Source organism: Aethalodelphis obliquidens, unplaced genomic scaffold (genome assembly GCF_003676395.1).
Source record: "Aethalodelphis obliquidens isolate GAN/ISIS:26980383/991018 unplaced genomic scaffold, ASM367639v1 scaffold8, whole genome shotgun sequence".
Classification (NCBI taxonomy): Eukaryota; Metazoa; Chordata; class Mammalia; order Artiodactyla; family Delphinidae; genus Aethalodelphis; species Aethalodelphis obliquidens.
Genome location: NW_020837952.1, coordinates 37495190 through 37518974, shown reverse-complemented (window position 1 = coordinate 37518974; position 23785 = coordinate 37495190). Strand labels below are relative to the sequence as shown.

Sequence of the window (23785 nt, the reverse complement as noted above, 5' to 3'; positions counted from 1 at the left end):
AATTCTCACGAGACCCCCTCCCCCATATGGAGTAGGTGTTACTGTTACCTCATTTAACAGATGAGGAAATTGAAGGTAATATAAGCTACTAAGAGTGGTGTGGATCCAGGATTCAAGCCCAAGACTAGCTCTTAATTGCTACCCTGTCTTGCCTCTTACTTTGGAACCTTGTTTGTAGTCTTCCCCTTCCTTGCTATGATCCTAACGTACATCAAGGAACTCAAGGAACATCTTAGCCTCCCAGTTCTTAATGTTATCAGTGCCAATGATCTTTATTACTTTTCTTTTCTAATTACTCAAGCCCATGGCAGTACCTTCCATCTTCTTATCAGGCAGAATAATTTTACCTGACATGTTAAAATCATACCTCTGCGTTCCTTACCTCAACTGATTATCCTCTCAAAAACTTTCATAGTCTCACTACTTACCTTCTTTGGCCTTGCTGATTATTTTAGATTTTTAATTTTTATTTTTTCTTCTAGTCTGTCAACCTTTCTTCGCTTCGTTTCCTTTACTCTCTAACCATACATCTAATGACAGTTAATATTTGTTGAGCACTTATAATATCTCAGGCACTGTACTAAGCATTTTATACACTGCACAATAACTCTAGACAAATAGGTGCTAATATTAGTCCCATTTTATAGATGAGGAAACTGACATTTAGCAGGGCAAAGTGAATTTTTTAAAGTCATATAGTCAGTATTGGTTGAGACTCAAACCCACATCTATTTCTGACACCAAAACTCATGACGTTATAACCTTTGTAACCTATTGTCCTTCACCACTGTCTTCATTTAATTTACTTTCTCCCTGATACTCTGAACTCCTTTATTCTCTTATCCTTTTACTGTTCCTATCTGACAAAACCCCAAACCATAGATCAGTGTAACAGCCCACATTTTAAAATACATATATTGTTAGGTATGGGGAATTTGGGAGATTGTTTTAAAATGATTTTATTTGGCTCATAAAATTAGAAGGAAGGGTAACCTACTGGGAATTATGGGTATGGGCAAGAATGGGATCTTAGGCTAGTGGAATATGGTGAAGACTAAAAATTGCTTTCATTATAACAACTTTTTTGTTGAGAACATCATCTACATAAAAGTATTTGTTAAAACTGCCAGTCATTTCTTGATCTAAAATAAAAGCTACCTTGCCAATACTAGCTCTTAGATGAGTAAGGACAAATTATCATAAACAAAAAGAATAGTAATATTCCAACTAAAGCAACTGGTTACTCAATAAAATTGACCAATGGGAATCTATAGCATAAGGATGGAAACTAATTTCAGAGTCCTAATTTGGATAGGTCTTTCACCTTTTGTACAGTTACTACTTGAAAATTTCCCTTCCATATACTAAAAAGAAATATACTATTATTTTCCTGTTATGTCTATTTTCATTGTTTCTATTTTGTTTCATAAATAACTTTTTGTATATATCCTCCTAAAAGTTGTTATTTCACAGGGTTTCATCTGCCCATTATGTATGAAAAGATGTATAACTGCTATTGATTTGTCGGAGCATTACCAGAAAGTGCACGCTGAAAATGAGACAAGAGGACAGGAACTTCTTCTTAATGACTCCAGTGTTACTGTGGGTCCTGAATATTTTGTTTTAGCAGCTTGGTTTTGGGTTGCTCAAAATAGCTTTGTTTTTCCTTGCCTCAGTGTTGCTTAACTTTTTCTGCTATAAGGGAATGTGGATTGCTTTAATTATGCATGCTCTAAGAAGGTTTAATAAGGAAAAGAGGCTCTTGGGAAGTTGGCTGTTCTTACTGTTTGCAGCAGTCTTTTTGTGAATCTGTAAACATATGTAAAAGTTTAAGTTTATATTTTTGCATAAAATTTGCCATGAAATTTGAAATATAAAGTGAATGTTTTTTATTTCAACATTTGTAAGTTATATCTTTATTATGTAGTTAATGTTTTATTAATGAATGTTTTAAAATGCTTTAGGTTAAGATGCTTTACTCTTACATAGAAAGAGGACTTTGCATGTCAACTGTTGCTGTCTTTATTTGGAAAAATATACAGCATTAGAATCTGGATCTACGACTGTTTCAGTCTTTGTTTTGATTCCCCAGACCTGTTGGAAGTGACAGAATGATATACACCTGTTATTAATCATGGGTCACCCAAATGTTCTCTGTAGTGTGTGAGGCTGGTGTATACAGAAGGCTGGGAGTGGGAGCGAGTGAGGGGAAGTGTTGCCCATTTTTAATCTGGAAAAAATTTCTCAGATGATATATCTCCTTTCTTGGAAAACTACTACAGTATTCTAAAAACAAAGGGAGACATAGCTTTTTAAAAAATTCTTTTACAAATCTTTTAAAAGAATGAAACTTCTTTTACCATGAAAGACAAAAAAATCAGACTTACTCTTTCCTATGAGTTAATGATGTATAAGAAAACGATCTGACCAAACTTTCACTTATTTAACATTAATAGAGTACCTCTTATGTGCCAGGTATTTTGGTAGGTACAGGAAATAAAAAGGTAAATAAGATATGGTCTCTATGCCAGGAAGTTTTTCTGATAGATATTTGCAAAAAGAGTACAATGTCTGATTCAGCTTGAGGGGAACTGCAGAAGAACTTGAAGAGGGGAACAATTAAACCAGACATTCTCTAGGGTGGTGGGGAAATGAGTGCAAATAGGAAACCAGTTAAACTACGGAGGCAGTGTGAGCAAAGATAGAGGCATAAAAGATTCTTGGAACTCTGCTTAGCATTTTACCAGTTGTTTTTCTTACAGAACATATGGGTCAACTTTTCTTTATGGGTTAGCCAAAATCAAAAGTGACTATCTTACCTACCTGTCACTTAAATAAGAACTTTCCTTTTAACTGAAAGGACACTTGGTACAATAGGATATCATAAGTATCAAGTTAACCTGAGTTCTTAGCTATGGTGGATCTGAGAAAGGATTACAGATAACTGAAAACTAACAGTAAGGAATTTAATCTTAAGTCAGCACTATGTGTGTGTGTGTGTGTGTGTGTATGTGTGTGTGTGTGAGAGAGAGAGAGAGAGAGAGAGAGAGAGAGAGAGAGAGAGAGAAGGTGAGATATTTGGAATGATTAAGGGAAATAATATGTAGCTGGCTATTTTGGTGTATTATTTTTTGCTGTTTTACTGTTTGTAAGTTATCTATCTAGCAACCTTAATTCCCTTGAAGATAGTTTAGAAAAAATAGAGGAGTCTCTTAATATCCAGAATTAGTATCACAAAGCCCATGAACTAAAGGTCATGTACTCTATTCATGGGACATCCCTCAGATATTCATTCTGAGCTTATTTTACTTTTTTTTTAAAAAAATATTTATTTTTATTTTTGGCCGCGTTGGGTCTTAGTTGCGGCACGTGGCATGCGGGATCTTTCGCTGCAGCGTGCACGCTCAGTAGTTGTGGCGCGCAGGCTCCAGAGCCCATGAGCTCTGTAGTTGTGGCATGCGGGCTTAGTTGCTCCATGGCATGTGTTCCCTGCCCAGGGATCGAACCGCATCCCCTGCATTGGAAGGTGGATTCTTAACCACTGGACCACCAGGGAAGTCCCTTTACTTTTATTTTAAATGAGTGATGTGGTTTAATAAACTTTTTTTCCCTTAATCTGTCTTTCCTATCCATATCAGGCAAGTGCTGCTAGAAATAGCATAGGAATAATTTTTAGAAATGATTGTTGAAAGACAAAACAGGGTGTAAGAAAAACTATAGAATGTGGGTACAGGAATTAGAGACTTGCCAGAATTAATAGAGTGGAAGACACCCATTCAGTGATTAATATTTATGCTTCTAGGACATTAAGCAAAGGTTTAATATCATCTTTTTAAGTAGGTGAGGAAGTACATATATGTATTTTAGAATTATTTTCATCAGAAATGTCCCAAAATTGAAGTTTTATTTAAACATGCAAGCTCTAATCACATGGAAAATTTACTTAGGTAGAATATTTCTAAATATGTATTACTGAATTTCTAAAATTTCTCTTTAGGGATGAATCAGTTCTTTCTGGAGTATTAACCTGGTGATGTTTAGAAGCTTTAAGAAAGTATGGCATACCCTAATGGGATCATTAGCTTTTTGGCGTCCTTGGGTATCTTGAGCCAAAACCTGGAAGTAAAGACAGTGGTCAAAAAGCCAAAGTTTTGAAGATTAAATAGCATAATTGGGATGTGGATTTCCTGAGGAACACTGTAATTTGCCTTCTAGTTACTAGCAGAAGCTGAGACACGAAAGAGAAATGACAAGCTAAATATTATAGGGGTTTATGTGCTGTTGCACTAAAAGCATGTTAACTAGTGTGGTACAGCAGTTACTGGGCAGAAGTTATAAGAATACCAAATAGAGCTTAATATAGAGCCATTATGAAATATGATGGTAGATAATAGATGGCTTTGAAAAAAGATAATACCAAGTAGATTAAAACACAGGCTGGGGGCATTCATTCATTCAGAAGACAGTGCTGAGCATCACATATCTGGATCCTAATGGCATTATTCTGATGTCCAAAGGCGCATCCTCAGTACTACTGTCTTTGCTTACTTTAGGAGTTTCATAAGACATCATTGCATTCATTCACCTGTAGTGCCCCTGCCCTTCACTCTGGCTCTGTGATCAGAACATGCCTCTGTTTCCCAAATGCAGCATGACTGTGTTTCATACCTTTTCCTATATCTTTGTTCATGCTCCTCCATGTGCTTAGAATGCCTTTATTTCTGACAAGTAAATTCCTATTCAGTACCTAATTCCAGTGTCTCATATAGACATATTTCTACATATATGTATATACACACATACATAATGTGTATGTGTGTTTGTGTGTGTGTGTGTGTGTGTGTGTTTAGTTTTTGGAAAGCATTAACTGCTGCTGCAGGCAGATTTGGATATTCCTCTTGTGTTCCTGTAGTTCTTTATATATATCAATACTTCTGTTATACCATTGTCTGGTAATGTTATGTTCATTGAGCCTTGATTCTGCCATATGATGTGCATAAATGATGTGAAGGTATGTTATTTGTATAGCACCCAACAAAGGAGCAGAAGTTATTTGTTTATTCTTAGTTTTTATGTGTCCGGAGTACTTATTACTTAGCTCAGTCTATCCTTTGGAAGGTTTTATAATCTGCAAGCTGTTAAAGCTCTTCTGTTTTTTTGCCAAATTCTGCCCGCCAGGTTCATTCATATTTCATTAAATAAGTACACTCTGTAGAAAGTATATGGTATGTTCAAAATACTGCACTAGCCATTAGGGAAACGTAGATTAAAAGCTTCATTGTGTTGTGCATTATAGTGGATGTAGAAACTTGACAAACTGATGATGAGAATGCTGGAGGAAAAAAGCAATATATGCAAAGGCGTAAAAATGTGAGATACTGTGGTGTGTTCAGGGAAACATAGGTGCTTCAGTATAGTTGAAGCATGTTATATAGAGTAAGGAATGTCCAGAGATCAGATTGGTTAGGTCATTGGGGAACTATACCTGCAGGACCTTGTATGCCATAACTATATAATAATTCTGGGATTATTTATAAGTTTTTAATATTTTATGGGACTATATATTAATTTTAAGCTTTTATAGTGTTAATCTTAAGTTAGCAAGGAATTTATTGATGAAAATACTTCTCAACCATTGTAGATACTCTGTGGTAATTATGAGTTATTTATATTACCTTTTTTCTCAATGATCAGAGTGCTTCATGTTCTTAATATTTTGGTTATTCCTGTGCAGTAGATTGGAGCAGATATTGTTTTACTGAGGGAGATATCTAGAGAGATGGAGGATATGATGGCAAGTCTTCTCAACTAGACTTCTAGATTAGAACTAACTTCTCAGATTAGAATTCTATACTCTAGCCATTAATTTATTCAACCTAAAAGATGGTTGTAAGGGTTTTAAAAAACATTTTGTAAACTGCAACCAGGATAGGCAGTGATGTACCTTTGCACAGTACCAGAATTTGGGCTTAACACTGTAAATTACAATTTACCTGTTGGTATGAATAATACATATGACTGTATTTAATAACATACAAATGGTTATTTTGCAATACTAAATACTATTTTGAAACCTTTTTCTGTAGGGTTTCATATGTCCGCAGTGTATGAAATCTCTTGGATCCGCTGATGAACTTTTCAAACACTATGAGGCAGTCCACGATGCTGGTAATGATTCGAGTCATGGAGGAGAAGCTCTGGCTCTGAAGCGGTACAGTATAATAGTTTTGAAGTGTAATGTAGTGAGTGCATGTGATATCATTGTTTTATCATGAATACTTAGTTTTCGAAAAGAGTAGTGTTTTCATATTATTTAATTTAAATCTATTTTCTTTTAGCATAGCCTTCATCTTTTATTGTTATAACCAATCCTATCCTTGACCAAAAACTATCTATACCAGCATCTACAATATGGTTCACTGGTTTATATTTTTAATAAAGATTGTGATTTTTTAAAAGGTTAAATTTTATTTAGCAATTCTGCTTAATAAAGAATGATATGCTTTGTTTAGAAGATTTTACAGTAAGTTGTTAAAATAATGAATTTAGCAAAGAATTAAATTGAATAATTATTAAAAAAACATTTTTTTGTAATCACCAGTATAACAGCAAGCACACATAACACATTCTACTTCTTGACAATTTTGCCTGACCATTTTAAGAATTAAACTAAAATATAATTAATTAGAACAGCATTCAACAGTATGACTTTGCTTTTCTTCTTCTACTGGTAAGGACTCTTGTCTTATATTCCCACTAAGGAAGAAAACTTGATTTTATTCTACTTATAAAAAATTGTTTTTCATGTTTTTCTTTAAAAAAAAAAGCCTCTTAGTTGGTTAATATGCTATAGCATAAAGGACAGCACATTAAGGAAAAGTATTATGACCACATTTTGGTTGATAGATGTGTAGAACTATAAAATATGGTTGTTTTAATTTATTAAAATATGTGGGAAAACCAGAGCTTTTGGGAAATATGAATCTTCCCTTTTACATGACTATTAGTGCTCTTTAGGATTTTAATGTATGAGTCAATAATTTTGGGTACTGTTCTTTTGTCATTTGTTAGGAGATAGATATAAAATATATACTTATATATAAATGTTTATATATTTAGTGTCAGTTTAACAGAGTTGCTTTCTCAGCTGTGAATTAGTGCCGAATACATGAACTTTCAACATAAAAAGATCCATAGTCTACCTGTGTACTTGCTTCTTAACTTTTCATCCAATGTTTAGCTCACTAAAACCTGGTTTTTGCCCTACGATTCTACTGAAAATACTTCTTCCAAGGTCAACGGTAAAAAAAAACCTGGATTATTTTCAGTTTTTATTTTACTTGACCTCTGTTTTGGTTATCTATAACTGTGTAATAGTCCACTCCAAACCTAGTGGTTTAAAACTGTAACTCTGTATTACTTCTCATGATTCTTTGATTTGACTGGATGGTTCTGCTTTAAGTTATGTAGAGTTGAGTGCTGGGAAGGCCAGAAGGTCCAAAATGACCTCACATTCACGGCTGGGAGATGATGCTGGATGCTGGCTGTCAGCTTAGTTGGGGCTGTATATCAGGGGACTCAGTTCTCCTTCATGTAGGCCTCTCTATGCTGCTGCTTGGACTTACAGGCCAGCAGTTGGGTTCTAATAAAGAGCATTACAAGAGGAAAGAAACAGAAGCTGCCAGTTATCTTAAGGCCTGGCTTCAAAAGTTTCAGAGTGTCACTTCTGCCATATTTTATTGGTCATAGTAGCTACAGGAGTGCTCAGGAAACTGAGGGCCAGATTGAAGAGGCCAAGAAGTAAGCTCTATCTTTCAGTGGAGGAGTGGCTTCTGTGTATACGAAGGGAAGAACTTGATGGCAGCCATCTTTGTAGACTATTTATTACAATCTCTGCACAATTTGGTTCTTCTGGCTCTCTTTCCTTCTACTCTTCTGAGACAGCACATCATTGTGATAATTCTTTCTTGATCTGTTTAATGTACTCCCTTCCTCTATATAATGTACTTGGGGTAATATCCATATCCATGACTTCCTCCTAAACTACATCTCCAACCTAGAATTATCTCCCAAGTTGCCTACTAGGTATCTTCTCTTAGATGTTCCAAAGGAACATCTCCCTGTTGACATTTGAAAACATGGTTCATTATATTTCCTTCTAAACCTTTTCCTTACCTACTGTTACATCTTCTGGTTAATGGCAACATTATCTTTCCACCAAGTTACTAAAGCCAGAAAATTGGATATGCTCATTTTTACACACTTACCCTCCCCTATTTGATCTGTCACAAAGTTTAGTTAATTCTATCTCCTTAAAAGCTCTTATAACCCTTTTTTTTTTTTTTTTTTTTTTTTTTACGGTACGCAGGGCCTTTCACTGTTGTGGCCTCTCCCGTTGCGGAGCACAGGCTCCGGACGCGCAGGCTCAGCGGCCATGGCTCACAGGCCCAGCCGCTCCGCGGTATGTGGGATCCTCCCAGACCGGGGCACAAACCTGTGTCCCCCGCATCGGCAGGTGGACTCTCAACCACTGCGCCACCAGGGAAGCCCCTCTTATAACCTTTTTTTATCTTCCCTGCTATGGCTTATTTTAGGCTTTATCATCTCTCACTCAAAAATATTTTTCAGTATTTATAGTTGGCTCTCTCCCTATGTATTGTACCTCTCTACTTAACTCTCCATGTTGCTGCCAGACTAGTATTCTTTTTCTTTTTTTAAAAAATAAATTTATTTATTTTATTTTTGGCTGCATTGGGTCTTCGTTGCTGCATGTGGGCTTTCTCTAGTTTCAGTGAGCAGAGGCTACTCTTCGTTTTGGTGCGCGGGCTTCTCATTGCAGTGGCTTCTCTTGTTGTGGAGCACGGACTCTAGGCACATGGGCTTCAGTAGTTGTGGCATGCAGTCTCAGTAGTTGTGGCTCACGGGGTCTAGAGCGCAGGCTCAGTAGTTGTGGCGCACGGGCTTAGTTGCTCCACAGCATGTGGGATCTTCCCGTACCAGGGATCGAACCCATCTTCCCTGCATTGGCAGGTGGATTCTTAACCATTGCACTACCAGGGAAGTCCCTATGTCTCTGTTTTTATTTTTATCATAGAACTGATGGTCTGTTACTCTTCTTTCCATGTTTACTTGCCCCATTAAACTGAACAACTTGAGAGTCTGGCATAGACAAGTTCTGTTGAATAATGAAGTAATTCTTTACATATGAATGGCTACCAAAGGTAGAGGACTTATTTCTCCATCTTTCACATTTTTCTTTGTTGGCAATTTCCTTCTTTTTCTATTATTAACCATGTTTCACAGATGAAGCTGACTCTGTTATTTGTTCTCTACCCCCACTCCCATCCTAGAGAATAATTCTCGCACCAGTATGTCCCATTATCTTTTACTTTCTGATAACGCTTGTGCTGGTGTGGACTTGGTCTTCTGAAACATTAGAACTGATCCTGTTCTGTTCCCTTTGTACTAGAATCAGTTAACTTGAGTATTCCCAATCAGCTCAGTTCAGTTTTGTGTCTTCTACCATGGCAGCCATTGGAGTGGCGTGGAGGAAGGAGAGTCCCTTTTTCTGCTATTTATAATCCAACAGGGGAAGATATGTTCCTCATATCCACAAGAATAATCCTAAATGTGTTTTCTCATGGAATCTTTTTCCTGCATTAGGTCCTTGAGGTGTCTGCTCACCATTCTTTGTCAGACTGACAGAGAATTAGGTGAAGTGAACAGAATGTGAAGTTTTGACAGGAAAGAGCATTTCAGACTCAAGAAACAGAAAGAAGCCAGAATTGTTAGAGCTAAAGTAATGAGGATGAGAGTGGTAAGGCAGGGAGTAGATTGTGCAGATTTTATAGTCCTTGTTAATGAGTTTAGATTTTACACTACTGCAATAGGAATCTATTGATGCTTATTGCTGGTAAATTAATGGGAGATATTTTGCTTTGGGCTCAGGTTCTTTTTTTTTTTTTTTTTTTTTTTTTTAACATCTTTATTGGAGTATAATTGCTTTACAATGGTATGTTAGTTTCAGCTTCACAACAAAATGATGGGCTCAGGTTCTTGACAGTCAGTTTTATCATTTCCATGAGAAAATGTTCTTCCCTTTATAGACAATGTGCTTTAGGAATAAAATTATTTTCCCAAGGATTTTATATATATATGTATGCCACTATACATAAAATCTATAGTATTTTTTTAAGACTTGAGAAAATTAGAATACTAATATGCAGTCACTGGCCATGATTTGTTAAAGAACATTAACTATTAATTCCTTTTTTTTCAACTTATGTTTAGAGATGACATAACACTACTCAGACAAGAGGTCCAAGACCTACAGGCTTCACTTAAGGTAAGACTAAAAATGATTATACTTGTTTATTTTCAGTGTTTCAGATAAATAAAATCTTTTACAATTTACTAATTAAAAACTGTTTTCTTCTCTTAGGAGGAAAAATGGTACTCAGAAGAATTAAAGAAAGAATTAGAAAAATTTCAAGGGCTGCAGCAGCAAGTAATTGCTTTTAAGTACTTGAAGTGTGTTATTAGTTGTTTATTTTCATTGTTGAAAATTAAGCATAATACTTTTTTGTAAACAGGTGGCCTGATATGAATAACTTCCTAATTTGTTTCTCTGTGTATTAGCCTACATGTATATCCTTTGTAGTACTAATGAATGCAAACCAATATAACTAATATGTGGGAAGGTCAGATGTAACTCCTTAAAGGTGCTCCATTAAGAATCATTTACCTATGGATTGTTTAAAACATTATTCTTATTTTCTGACAATATACCTACATGGTTAAGAAATATAGGTTCAAACAGTAGTGAAGCTCTTCAAAGCATTTGTGTTTGTGACAAATTAGAAATCACTAAAATGTCTGTTAATAAGGACAGAACCATTAGTAGCTGCTTACAGTTTATGTTAGTGGAGATTGTTTGAAAACTTGGGAAAACTGATGTATTAATGATGTTAAAAAACATTTGTGTCTTTGTACACACACAGGCACATACGTACTATACAACTTTACATAAAAATAATATGTAGGGAAAAGAACAAGCAAATCATTGTGGTATCAAAAGTGGTTATTTTGAGGGATTTCACTTGATATCTTAGATTCTTTATATATATATATGTTCTTTATAGCTTAATGTATTTTCTAAACAATGTCTTAACCAATTATGATTTTTATACTAAAATTATTTTGACTTTTATACTAAACTTACATAAAGAATCATAGAATAATGAATTTTACCAAATACATATATAGTTTTCATTTATAAGAATAAAACTGACACCCTTTAACAATAGCTCTAATACTTTTATAAAGTAATTAGTGATCCCTGTGCACATTATCTTAGCACATTATGACTCCCAGTTGGTCTTTTTGTCTTTTCACCAAAAATTGTGATTTAGACTAGGAAAAAAACAAATAAATGGATAAAAAAGATATCAGTCTTATTACTGCTCAGCTTCTGTAATTGAGGACGCATTAAAGAGGTTTTTAGTAATCCAAAATACTTATAGTTCACTTATGTGTGTTTTACATAGATGCCATTAACAATCATTCAAACATGAGCTGTATTATTTTCCGCACCTGAAAACACAGAGGAAATTGTTTACTATATTTGATACAGCTATTTTACATTTATAATATAAATTAAATACATTCCCACAGTGCAATTGCCTTGATAAGAAATTTACCTTTGGGGGAAAATGTATTTTAATTACTGATGATTATTAGCAATCAGTATGTCTAAATCCAATGTATAGGAAAATAAAAAGTCAGATGTACTATGAGATACCTTATGAAACTTTTTCAGGTATATGTAATTCTTTAGAATATGGGAATAATGACTAGGTGGTATATTATTTTATTCCTAATGCATGGGATAAATTAAACCTTATGGAATACATTCTTTATTTTGGCTCCTTTAAAGACAATTTATAATCTGGAATTAAAAATTTATGTTTTTAAAGCCAATTTTTTAGTAGTGTTAGTTTCATGGCATATTTCAGCTTATGAAAAATTTTGACTATTATAGGATTGAATCTTGTCTGCTAACTTAAGTATTTGCTTTAGAATCTATTTTTATAATTGTGATAGTTTATGTTACTTATTACTGTATTTATGGAATTTAAGATGCCATCTTGGCAAGACTCATAAAAATTTAATATATGTTAACATAAAATAATTCTTAGAATCAGTGAGCTACAGTTACATCATTATTCCAGACTGCCTAGTCATACCTTAGAGATCTAGAAGAATGTGAGCAGGCCAAGATTTGATTTTCATCAAAATCTTGCTACTTACCTGACAGAATGTGGATTTCAGAGATTTTTTTCACATTGGCAATTGTAACAGTATTGTCTTTTCCTTTTAATGTATTTGTTTATGTTTTTTGTTTTCATTGAGGACTCTAAACCTGATGGATTAGTGACTGATTCATCAGCAGGTAACTTTACTTGAAGCTGTTATTTTTTCATTTTTCTTTTTCTTCTTTCTCATCCTTTCTTCTTTCTTTTTCTGTGATGCTTGCTACATGAATTTTATTTTGTGATTATACTTTATGGCTTTAAAACAGTGAAGACAACAGTCATATTCTAGGCTGAGAGTATCTATTACCTGTGAACTTTGTAACTTAATCAGTTAATGAAATCTTAGTCCTGTTTTAGTTCATTATATTCTGAAGTTAGAAAGAAACTTCTGAAATATTACATTAATATGGTGGTTAATGAAAATTTAGATCTGTATTAAAGAGCGATGCAGTTTTTTCTCTTGAAATAAAAAAATGATGAAACTAGCATCTTGGTAATGGACTTTAACTGGAGGAATGCTCAATGAATAATCAAAATTGTATTTTGAGATTAGCTATTGTATTTAATGTCCCTCTGAAATCCCTTATCTTTATGAGAATGAAGTAGTAGGAGTTGACTGCATATTTTAATTGATTATTTTATTTAAGACCTTGATTGTTCTTAAAACAGTTCTAATTTCATTTCGCATTGTTACATTTTTCATCAGCTATGCACGATATATTTCTTTTTGGTCAGTTGACAGATATAGGAAAATAACTGAGAAATGTGAAGTCACAATAATCCTTAAACAAATATTTATAAATTATTTGGGTATGATTGCTAAATATTCCTTTCATTTGTTTTACATGTTTGTAAACTATGACTTGAGCCTTAAATGAATTGGCTATGCTTAATTCTCTTTTTTTTTTAATACATTTATTTTATTTTTGGCTGCATTGGGTCTTTGTTGCTGCGTGCCGGCTTTCTCTAGTTGCGGCAAGCTGGGGCTACTCTTTGTTGCGGTGTGCGGGCTTCTCATCGCAGTGGCTTCTCTTGTTGTGGAGCAGGGGCTCTAGGCGCGCAGGCTTCAGTATTTGTGGCACGTGGGCTCGGTAGTTGTGGCTAGCGGGCTCTAGAGCGCAGGCTCAGTAGTTGTGGAGCACGGGCTTACTTGCTCCGAGGCATGTGGGATCTTCCTGGACCAGGGCTCCAACCCATGTCCCCTTCATTGACAGGCGGATTCTTAACCAGGGAAGCCCTATGCTTAATTCTTAAAATGTGAAGATACTCTACTAGTAATTGGCTAGTAGACACATGTTGATTGTCTTTAACTTCTACAGTGATTATAAGTAATAACAATTTAGGAAATGTAATTCACATTGTATTTGAATAATTACTGTACTTTTTTGTAGAACTACAGTCTCTGGAACAGCAGTTAGAAGAAGCCCAAACAGAAAATTTTAATATTAAGCAAATGAAAGACTTATTTGAACAGAAAGCAGCCCAACTTGCCACTGAAATTGCAGGTAAATTAAATCAGAATTATTTAGCCAATATATCAGTCTCATTACAATTTTGCCATTGTATATCCTAGAAATAAACATTGTATTTTAGTGTGATAAAGCATTTGTTATAGATTGTGGTGGTGATTACTGGCATTTAATGATAATAGAGTTGCTATATAAGTTATTTTGTTTGTTCTCCCACCTCCTCCTTTCAAAGGACTGATTTTCTCTCTAAAATTCTTCTTGAATTTTAGAGAAGATGAATTTTCTTTTGGGGTATGCTTAAAGATTAACAAGTAACATTTTGAAGAAGTTAAGTAATATAGTACAGATTTAACATTTGGTTATGCTAACAATCGCATATAATTTTTTTAACTACATATACATGCTTTTAGGTAATATATTGTATGTGATTAAGTATACATTAAAATGCTAATTAGCAATTACAATACATATAAATACAATAAAATGCTAATTAGCAATTAGCTGTGTGGAATTTATGTAGACAAAGACATTTGATCATTTAAAGTTTATCATTTAGCACCAGAGGGCAGACAGCAGAAGCAAGAAGAACTACAGTCATGCAGCCTGGGGAACAAAAACCACATTCACAGAAAGTTAGACAAGATGAAAAGGCAGAGGGCTATGTACCAGATGAAGGAACAAGATAAAACCCCAGAAAAACAACTAAATGAAGAGGAGATAGGCAACCTTCCAGAAAAAGAATTCAGAATAATGATAGTGAAGATGATCCAGGACCTCTGAAAAAGAATGGAGGCAAAGATCAAGAAGATGCAAGAAATGTTTAACAAAGATCTAGAAGAATTAAAGAACAAACAAACAGAGATGAACAATATGATAACTGAAATGAAAACTACACTAGAAGGAATCAATAGCAGAATAACTGAGGCAGAAAAACGAATAAGTGACCTGGAAGACAGAATGGTGGAATTCACTGCTGCAGAACAGAATAAGGAAAAAAGAATGAAAAGAAATGAAGACAGCCTAAGAGACCTCTGGTACAACATTAAACACAACAACATTTGCATTATAAGGGTCCCAGAAGGGGAAGAGAGAGAGAAAGGACCAGAGAAAATATTTGCAGAGATTATAGTTGAAAACTAACCTAACATGGGAAAGGAAATAGCCACCCAAGTCCAGGAAGCGCAGCAAGTCCCATACAGGGTAAACCCAAGGAGAAACACACCGAGACACATAGTAATCAAATTGGCAAAAATTAAAGACAAAGAAAAATTATTGAAAGCCGAAAGGGAAAAATGACAAATAACATACAAGGGAACTCCCATAAGGTTAACAGCTGATTTCTCAGCAGAGACTCTACAAGCCAGAAGGGAGTGGCATAATATAATTTAAGTGATGAAAGGGAAGAACCTACAACCAAGTTTACTCTACCGGGCAAGGATCTCATTCAGTTTCGATGGAGAAATAAAAAGCTTTACAGACAAGAAAAAGCAAGAGAATTCAGCACCACCAAACCATCTCTACAACAAATGCTAAAGGAACTTCTCTAAGTGGGAAATACAAGAGAAGAAAAGGACCTACAAAAACAAACCCATAACAATTAAGAAAATGGTAATAGGAACATACATATTGCTACTTATCTTAAACGTGAATGGATTAAATGCTCCAACCAAAAGACACAGGCTCGCTGAATGGATACAAAAAGAAGACCCATCTATATGCTGTCTACAAGAGACCCACTTCAGACCTAGGGGCACATACAGACTGAAAGTGAGGGGATGGAAAAAGATATTCCATGCAAATGGAAATGAAAAGAAAGCTGGAGTAGCAATACTCATGTCAGATAAAATAGACTTTAAAATAAAAAATGATACAAGAGACAAGGAAGGACACTACATAATGATCAAGGTATCAATCCAAGAAGAAGATATAACAAATATAAATATATATGCACCCAACATAAGAGCAGCTCAATACATAAGGCAACTGCTAACAGCTGTAAAAGAGGAAATCGACAGTAACACAGTAATAGTGGGGGATTTTAGCACCTCACTTACACCAATGGACTGATCATCCAAAATGAAAATAAATAAGGAAACAGAAGCTTTAAATGACACAATAGACCAGATAGATTTAATTGATATTTATAGGACATTCCATCCAAAAACAGCAGATTACACTTTCTTCTCAAGTGCGCACAGAACGTTCTCCAGGATAGATCACATCTTGGGTCACAAATCAAGCCTCAGTAAATTTAAGAAAATTGAAAGCATATCAAGCATCTTTTCTGACCACAACGCTATTAGAGTAGAAAAACATAAAAAACACAAACACATGGAGGCTAAACACTATGTTACTAAATAACCAAGAGATCACTGAAGAAATCAAAGAGGAAATCAAAAAATACCTAGAGACAAATGACAATGAAAACACCATGATCCAAAACCTATGGGTTGCATCAAAAGCAATTCTAAGAGGGAAGTTTATAGCAATACAAGCCTACCTCAAGAAACAAGAAAAATCTCAATCTAACCTTACACCTAAAGGAACTAGAGAAAGAAGAACAAACAAAACTCAAAGTTAGCAGAAGGAAAAAAATCATAAAGATCAGAGCAGAAATAAATGAAATAGAAACAAAACAATAGCAAAGATCAATAAAACTAAAAGCTGGTACTTTGAGAAGATAAACAAAATTGATAACTCATGAAGAAAAAGAGGGAGAAGATTCAAATCAATAAAATTAGAAATGAAAAAGGAGAAGTTACAACAGACACTGCAGAAATACAAAGTATCCTAAGAGACTACTAACAGCAACTCTATGCCAAAAAAATGGACAACCTGGAAGAAATGCACAAATTCTTAGAAAGGTATAACCTTCCAAGACTGTACCAGGAAGAAATAGAAAATATGGATAGACCAATCACAAGTAATGAAATTGAAACTGTGATTAAAAATCTTCCAACAAAAGTCCAGGACCAGATGGCTTCACAGGTGAATTCTATCAGACATTTAGAGAAGAGCTAACACTCATCTTTCTCAAACTCTTCCAAAAAATTGCAGAGGAAGGAACACTCCCAAACTCATTCTATGAGGCCACTATCACCCTGATACCAAAACCAGACAAAAATACTAAAAAAAAAGTTACATACCAATATCACTGATGAATATAGATGCAAAAATCCTCAACAAAATACTAGCAAACAGAATCCAGCAACACATTAAAAGGATCATACACCATGATCCAGTGGGATGTATCCCAGGGCTGCAAGGATTCGTCAGTATACGCAAATCAATCAATGTGATACCCCATATTAGCAAATTGAAGAATATAAACCATATGATCATCTCAATAGATGCAGAAAAAGCTTTTGACAAAATTCAACACCATTTATGATAAAAACTCTCCAGAAAGTGGGCATAGAGGGAAACTACCTCAACATAATAAAAACCATATATGACAAACCCACAGCCAACATTGCTCTCAATGGTGAAAAACTGAAAGCATTTCCTGTAGGATCAGGAACAAGACAATGACGTCCACGCTCACCACTATTACTCAATAGTGGCAATATTGCCGTGGCAATAGATTGCCACGGCAATCAGAGAAGTAAAGAAATAAAATGAATACAAATTGGAAAAGAAGAAGTAAAACTGTCACTCTTTGCAGATGACATGATACTATACATAGAGAATCCTAAAGATGCCAGCAGAAAAGTAATAGAGCTCATCGGTGAATTTGGTAAAGTTGCAGGTACAAAATTAATGCACAGAAATCTCTTGCATTCCTATATGCTAATGATGATCTGAAAGAGAAATTAAGGAAACACTCCTGTTTACCATTGCAGCAAAAAGAATAAAATACCTAGGAATAAACCTACCTAGGGAGACAAAAGACCTGTATGCAGAAAACTATAAGACACTGATGAAATAAAGATGATACCAGCAGATGGAGAGATATACCATGTACTTGGATTGGAAGAATCAATATTGTGAAAATGACTATACTACCCAAAGCAATCTACAGATTCAAAGCAATCCCTGTTGAATTACCAATGGCATTTTTTACTTAACTAGAACAAATCATCTTAAAATTTGTATGGAGACACAAAAGACCCCGAATAGCCAAAGCAGTCTTGAGGGAAAAAAACGGAGCTGGAGGAATCAGGCTCCCTGACTTCAGACTATACTGCAAAGGTACCGTAATCAAGGCAATATGGTACTGGAACAGAAACAGATCAATGGGACAAGATAGAAAGTCCAGAGATAAACCCACGCACCTATGGTCAACTAATATATGACAAAGGAGGCAAGTATATACAATGGAGAAAAGACAGTCTCTTCAACAAGTGGTGATGGGAAAACTGGACAGCTACATGTAAAAGAATGAAATTAGAACACTCCCTAACACCATACACAAAAATAAACTCAAGATGGATTAGAGACCTAAATGTAAGACTGCACACTATAAAACTCTTAGAGGAAAACATAGGAAGGACACTCTTTGACATAAATCACAGCAAGATCTTTTTGATCCACCTCCTAGAGTAATGGAAATAAAAACAAAAATAAACAAATGGGACCTAATGAAACTTCAAAGCTTCTGTACAGCAAAGGAAACCATAAACAAGACGAAAAGACAACCCTCAGAATGGGAGAAAATATTTGCCAACGAATCAACGGACAAAGGATTAATCTCCAAAGCATATAAACAAGCTCATGTAGCTTAATATTAAACAAACAACCCAATCCAAAAATGGGCAGAAGACCTAAATAGACATTTCTCCAAAGAAGACATGCAGATGGCCAAGAAGCACATGAAAAGCTGCTCAACATCACTAATTATTAGAGAAATGCAAATCAAAACTGCAATGAGGTATCACCTCACACCAGTTAGAATGGGCATCATCAGAAAATCTACAAATAACCGATGCTGGAGATGGTGTGGAGAAAAGGGAACCCTCCTGCACTATTGATGGGAATGTAAACTGATACAGCCACTATGGAGAACAGTATGGAGGTTCCTTAAAAGTAAAAATAGAATTACCATATGACCCAGCAATCCCACCACTGGGCATATACCCAGAGAAAACCACAATTCAAAAAGACACATGCATCCCAGTGTCCATTGCAGCACTGTTTACAATAGCCAGGTCATGGAAGCATCCTAAATGCCGATTGACAGACGAATGGATAAAGAAGTTTTGGTACATATATACAATGGAATATTACTCAGCCATAAAAAGGAACGAAATTGGGTCATTTGTTGAGACGTGGATGGATCTAGAGACTGTCAGATAGAGTGAAGTAAGTGAGAAAGAGAAAAATAAATATCGTATATTAATGCATATATTTGGAACCTAGAAAAATGGTACAGATGAACTGGTTTGCAGGGCAGAAATTGAAACAAAGATGTAGAGAACAAACATATGGACATCAAGCAGGGAAAGCGGCGGGGGTTGGGGGTGGTGGTGGGATGAATTGGGCGATTGGGATTGATATGTATACACTGATTTGTATAAAATTGATGACTAATAAGAACCTGCTGTATAAATAAATAAAATAAAATTCAAAAAGTAAAAAAAAATAGTTTATCATTTAATGTAATCAGAAGTATAATTTTATTGTATATGTTTATGGTTATCAAAGGAATGTGAATTAGAGTGATATATAGATACATACTGGAATATACAAGACTTTATAAAACTGTTCTTCCCTAGAGTTAATGTCATGTCATTTGTGTAACTATCCTTAATTAGATGTAAAGTCAAAATATGATGAAGAAAGGAGTCTTCGAGAAGCTGCCGAACAAAAAGTGACCTATCTAACAGAAGAATTAAACAAAGGAGCAACTATAATTCAAGATCTAAAGACTGAACTGGTAATTTAGAAGCCATTTATTAGAATGTACCTTATTTGAAATTGAAAAATTAAATGTATACACTGATGAAACATTTTTGGAAGTACAGCTTGAGTAGAATGGAGGAAAGAAAAAAATTCCCTTTAGTTTTTCCATGTAAATGTATATACTTTATATGATTTTTAAAGTAAAAATGGAATTTTATGACACATAATTTATGACTTTAACATTTTTGTTGTTTCTATCTTAATATCGTGTCTTTTTTAGTAGTTTCCATATTTGCATCTCTGATCTTACCATCCCTTGAACTTTAGTTGTATAAATTTATACTTTTCGGGTACTTCTGATTGCATTTCTAGGTTTCATTTCAAATTCAACAAGTATAAAATCAAGTCATCCTGTTTCCTCTGTAACTGTATTTCTGTCATTGGTACCATGTATTTTCATCACTCTCCCCAGGCTTAACAACTTTGGATCTGTCCTTGCCTCCTTTCTGTCCTTTATTTAGCACTCAAGAAATATATGAATAAATGAATCAACTGTATTCAACCTGCAACAAACCCAAATTATGCTTATACCTGTTCCTTCTTCATGTTATTGACCAGTTTCCTAGGATAAAAAAATGAAGGAATTTAGCATTTATCAAGTGATTGTTATCACCAGTGGGTGTACTTTGTGAAGGAAAGGAAAGCAATTAAAGTGCTAAGGATAATTGTGAATTTGTGGTTTTGTACCTTGAGTGGTAATACTATCAAGTATAAGATAGAGCGGGAAAAGGAGAGGGTGGTTGGGGGAAGACATCAGTGTTTGATGTTTGGAATCTAGTAATTGATATTAAAGATTGTTTTATTTTGATTTCTTAGTAGTAAAACTATTTTAAAAATGTGTGTTGGCCTTCCCTGGTGGCGCAGTGGTTGAGAGTCCGCCTGCCGATGCAGGGGACATGGGTTTGTGCCCCGGTCCGGGAAGATCCCACGTGCCGCGGAGTGGCTGGGCCCGTGAGCCATGGCCGCTGAGCCTGCGTGTCTGCTCCGCAGCGGGAGAGGCCACTGCAGTGAGAGGCCTGCATACCACAAAAAAAAGAAAAAAAAAAGTGTGTTATTTTAGTTTCACTGTGATTTTTAATTAAAATGTGTTGTTTCACAGCTTCAGAGACCTGGAATAGAAGATGTTGCTGTGCTTAAGAAAGAACTGGTACAAGTTCAAACGCTAATGGACAACATGACCTTGGAACGTGAGAGAGAATCTGAAAAACTCAAAGATGAATGCAAAAAGTTACAAGCAGAACATGCTCACTCACAGGTAATGAAGTTTAATGCACTTAAATGAGATTTATGTTAACTTGTTTAGTGTGCACTCTTTTTTTTTTTTTTTTTTTTTTTTGCAGTACGTGGGCGTTTCACTGTGGTGGCCTCTCCCGTTTCGGAGCACAGGCTCCGGACGCGTAGGCCCAGCGGCCATGGCTCACGGGCCCAACCGCTCCGCGGCATGCGGGATCCCCCCGGACCGGGGCACGAACCCGCATCCTCCGCATCGGCAGGCAGACTCCCAACCACTGCGCCACCAGGGAAGCCCTAGTGTGCACTCTTGAGTGAAGCCAGAATTTTTCCGAGTGACCTATCAAGCAGTATTTGCCTTTCTTTCATCTGGTCTGAGTAACATTTGTATATAGTCAATATAGTCTGATAGTCAATATTTTTAATATTTGCTCTATGAAGCTAGAGCCTTAGAGAAGAATGTTTGCATACAAGAGTATTATTCTGTTTAATAAATGATGTATATTGTATAGAAATTACATTTAAAGTTAAATTTGCTCCAGACTAGTCAGTAAGTAGTAATTAAGTTTATTTCAATTTGGTAGGGGTAAAGGAAGTATGATTTCATTGTCTTCATTTGTATAACCAATGTTGTTTAGAAAAAGTATTTAAGACTTATTTTCTATTCGACTTCTTTTTCATTTATCAGTTATTTAATTTTGTGGTTGAAAGAAGTCATAAAAATCATCTAGTCTAACACTCCATCCAGGAATTCCCTTTATAGCATCTCTGATAAGTGATCTACAACTCTTGCTCGGTGGTGTAGGGGTGCATATTTCTTCCTAAGTCAGCCATTCCATTGAGTTGGCATTTGGTTCCCTATAATTTACATGCACTGGTTCCAGTTCTCAGGAATTAAACATAGTAAACTGTTCTTTTCCACATGAAATATTTGAAGACTGTTCATATTTACTCTGAGTTTTTTTCTTTTCCAGGATAAACATTCTCAGTTTCTTGTACTATTTCTTGCATGACTTTGGCCTGTAAATCCCTTATATAATTATGTCAGCATGTGACAAACTCTAGGATGTGTAGTAAATATATTTGCTTAAAAATGCCTTTGTCCTTCCTACTGTATCATAGGAGGTATTTTGTTATAACTAGTACTATGTGTAGTTCTTAAGCTCTCATATATTATGTGGACCTCTGTTTTTCATGTTTTCAGTTTAAAAAGTTGTTATAGTGACATTTCAACTTGCATCTCTTTCTTAGAGTTTTTCAGCTGGTGATCTAAAAGCCACTCTATTCATAATTAGTAACTTATTAATGAGCTATGGAGTATAAATATTATAGATAACCCATGTAATCCTTTAATTTAGTTCCTCCTGTATCTTATTAGTGGAGGAATGGTGAAAGTTTATGGGTACAACATGCATAGGCATGTGAGGCTTTATGATGCTTAACATTTCAGACTTTAAAGTTTATGAACTTCAGGTGCAGATTTCCCAAAAGTGATCTTTGTAGCCCAATGACACATAGTACCACAAATTTTCAAATAATTTCAGGGAGTTCATGAATTTATCAAAGCCAATAAAAAGCTCCTAATGTGTAATCAAGGAGAGTCTGAATCAAAGAAGTCTCATGAGGTAAAATCCCATCCAGATAATGCTTGAGTAGAAATTTCTTTTAACCCTGGAAGTTAAGTATTAAGTTTGTTTTATATTTAAGGAATCTGGGCTCAATGAGGTTAAATAACTTGTTCAAGGTCATGCACCGAACATAAAGAAGCTTGGATTAGAACTCAAGTTTGGTCTGAAACTCGTGTTCTTTCTATATCATGTTATTTCCCATTTTAGGTGGTCTGGTGATTGCCTTAGAAGTAAATTTGTGCTATTAATCTTGATCTAATACTTATTTTTATTACTTTTTATATCTTGACATATTGTATATTTGTATTGAGTATAGCTTAAAATACTTTTGAGTTGTGTCTAGTACCATTTCCACATGAAAAAAAATTACTGTCTAAATATTCCATCTCATTTATTTGTTTATAACTGTTTTTAGCTTCTGCTTACTCCTTGAAAACTGGCATGTATTTTATTAATTTATTAAAATTCATTTCTATTTATTCTCAGTTAAGTGTGTTAGTGAATTATATAACTTGAACTTAATAGAAAAAAAACTTTTATATATTACTGCTTTACTGAACCTAAAACATTGGAATCAGAAACAAAACAGTAAAAGGAGTTAAAGAAACTAAAAATGTAATGATTTGTTTGGTATTTCTCGTTGAGGCTCAAGATATACAATCTGGTATTATACATTGTTAAATATGTTCCATTCCTTTCATTAAAAATATAACTTATGAATTCATTGACATTTAAAAAATCTAGATATTTTAGAAGGCATATAGAAAAATAACTCATTCTAAAGCATTTAAAAGTACTTTTAAAATAATTAGCTTTTCTTTAGATCAGAAATTAAGGTTAATAAAAGGATTATTCCTAAAAATCTACATTATTAAACATATCAAAGCTGTCATCAACTTATATTTGGTGTTGTCTTTAATGGAAATGATTTTTTAAGAATTTTATTTGTATTCCAAATATACTTATTTGAATCCCAATTTTTAAAGCTAATAAGGTTATAAAGAGATGGAATAAGTATGATTATACTCATGCATAGTTACTAAAGAGAGCATTTAAGTATCATTTAAAAGTAAGCTAGTATAAGAGATCAGATTTAGAGGTGTGTTTGGACTTTTTATTGTATGTTCAATGTGTACTTTTGTCAGTCTTCCACCTTTCATCCATCATTTTATTTTATTTTTTTCTGCTTTCTAATGGAGATGCTTAAACTTGAGGTAATGTGTTTTTGGAAGGCTTTTAATAT

General features: G+C 34.7%; 1 protein-coding gene across 4 annotated transcripts in view; it reads left to right on the top strand.

The window, feature by feature from the left end:
- Positions 1 to 23785, top strand: part of EEA1 (early endosome antigen 1) — a 137923-nt gene that overhangs the window by 47832 nt on the left and 66306 nt on the right. For 3 of the 4 annotated variants that reach the window (XM_027107179.1, XM_027107178.1, XM_027107181.1), the window contains exons 3-10: positions 1474 to 1602; positions 6087 to 6211; positions 10291 to 10345; positions 10442 to 10507; positions 12412 to 12451; positions 13706 to 13819; positions 19537 to 19658; positions 20784 to 20939. In XM_027107179.1, coding sequence (XP_026962980.1) covers positions 1474 to 1602; positions 6087 to 6211; positions 10291 to 10345; positions 10442 to 10507; positions 12412 to 12451; positions 13706 to 13819; positions 19537 to 19658; positions 20784 to 20939 — 807 coding nt within the window. The remainder of the gene's footprint in view (positions 1 to 1473; positions 1603 to 6086; positions 6212 to 10290; positions 10346 to 10441; positions 10508 to 12411; positions 12452 to 13705; positions 13820 to 19536; positions 19659 to 20783; positions 20940 to 23785) is intronic. The other variant, XM_027107180.1, reaches the window with a different exon arrangement.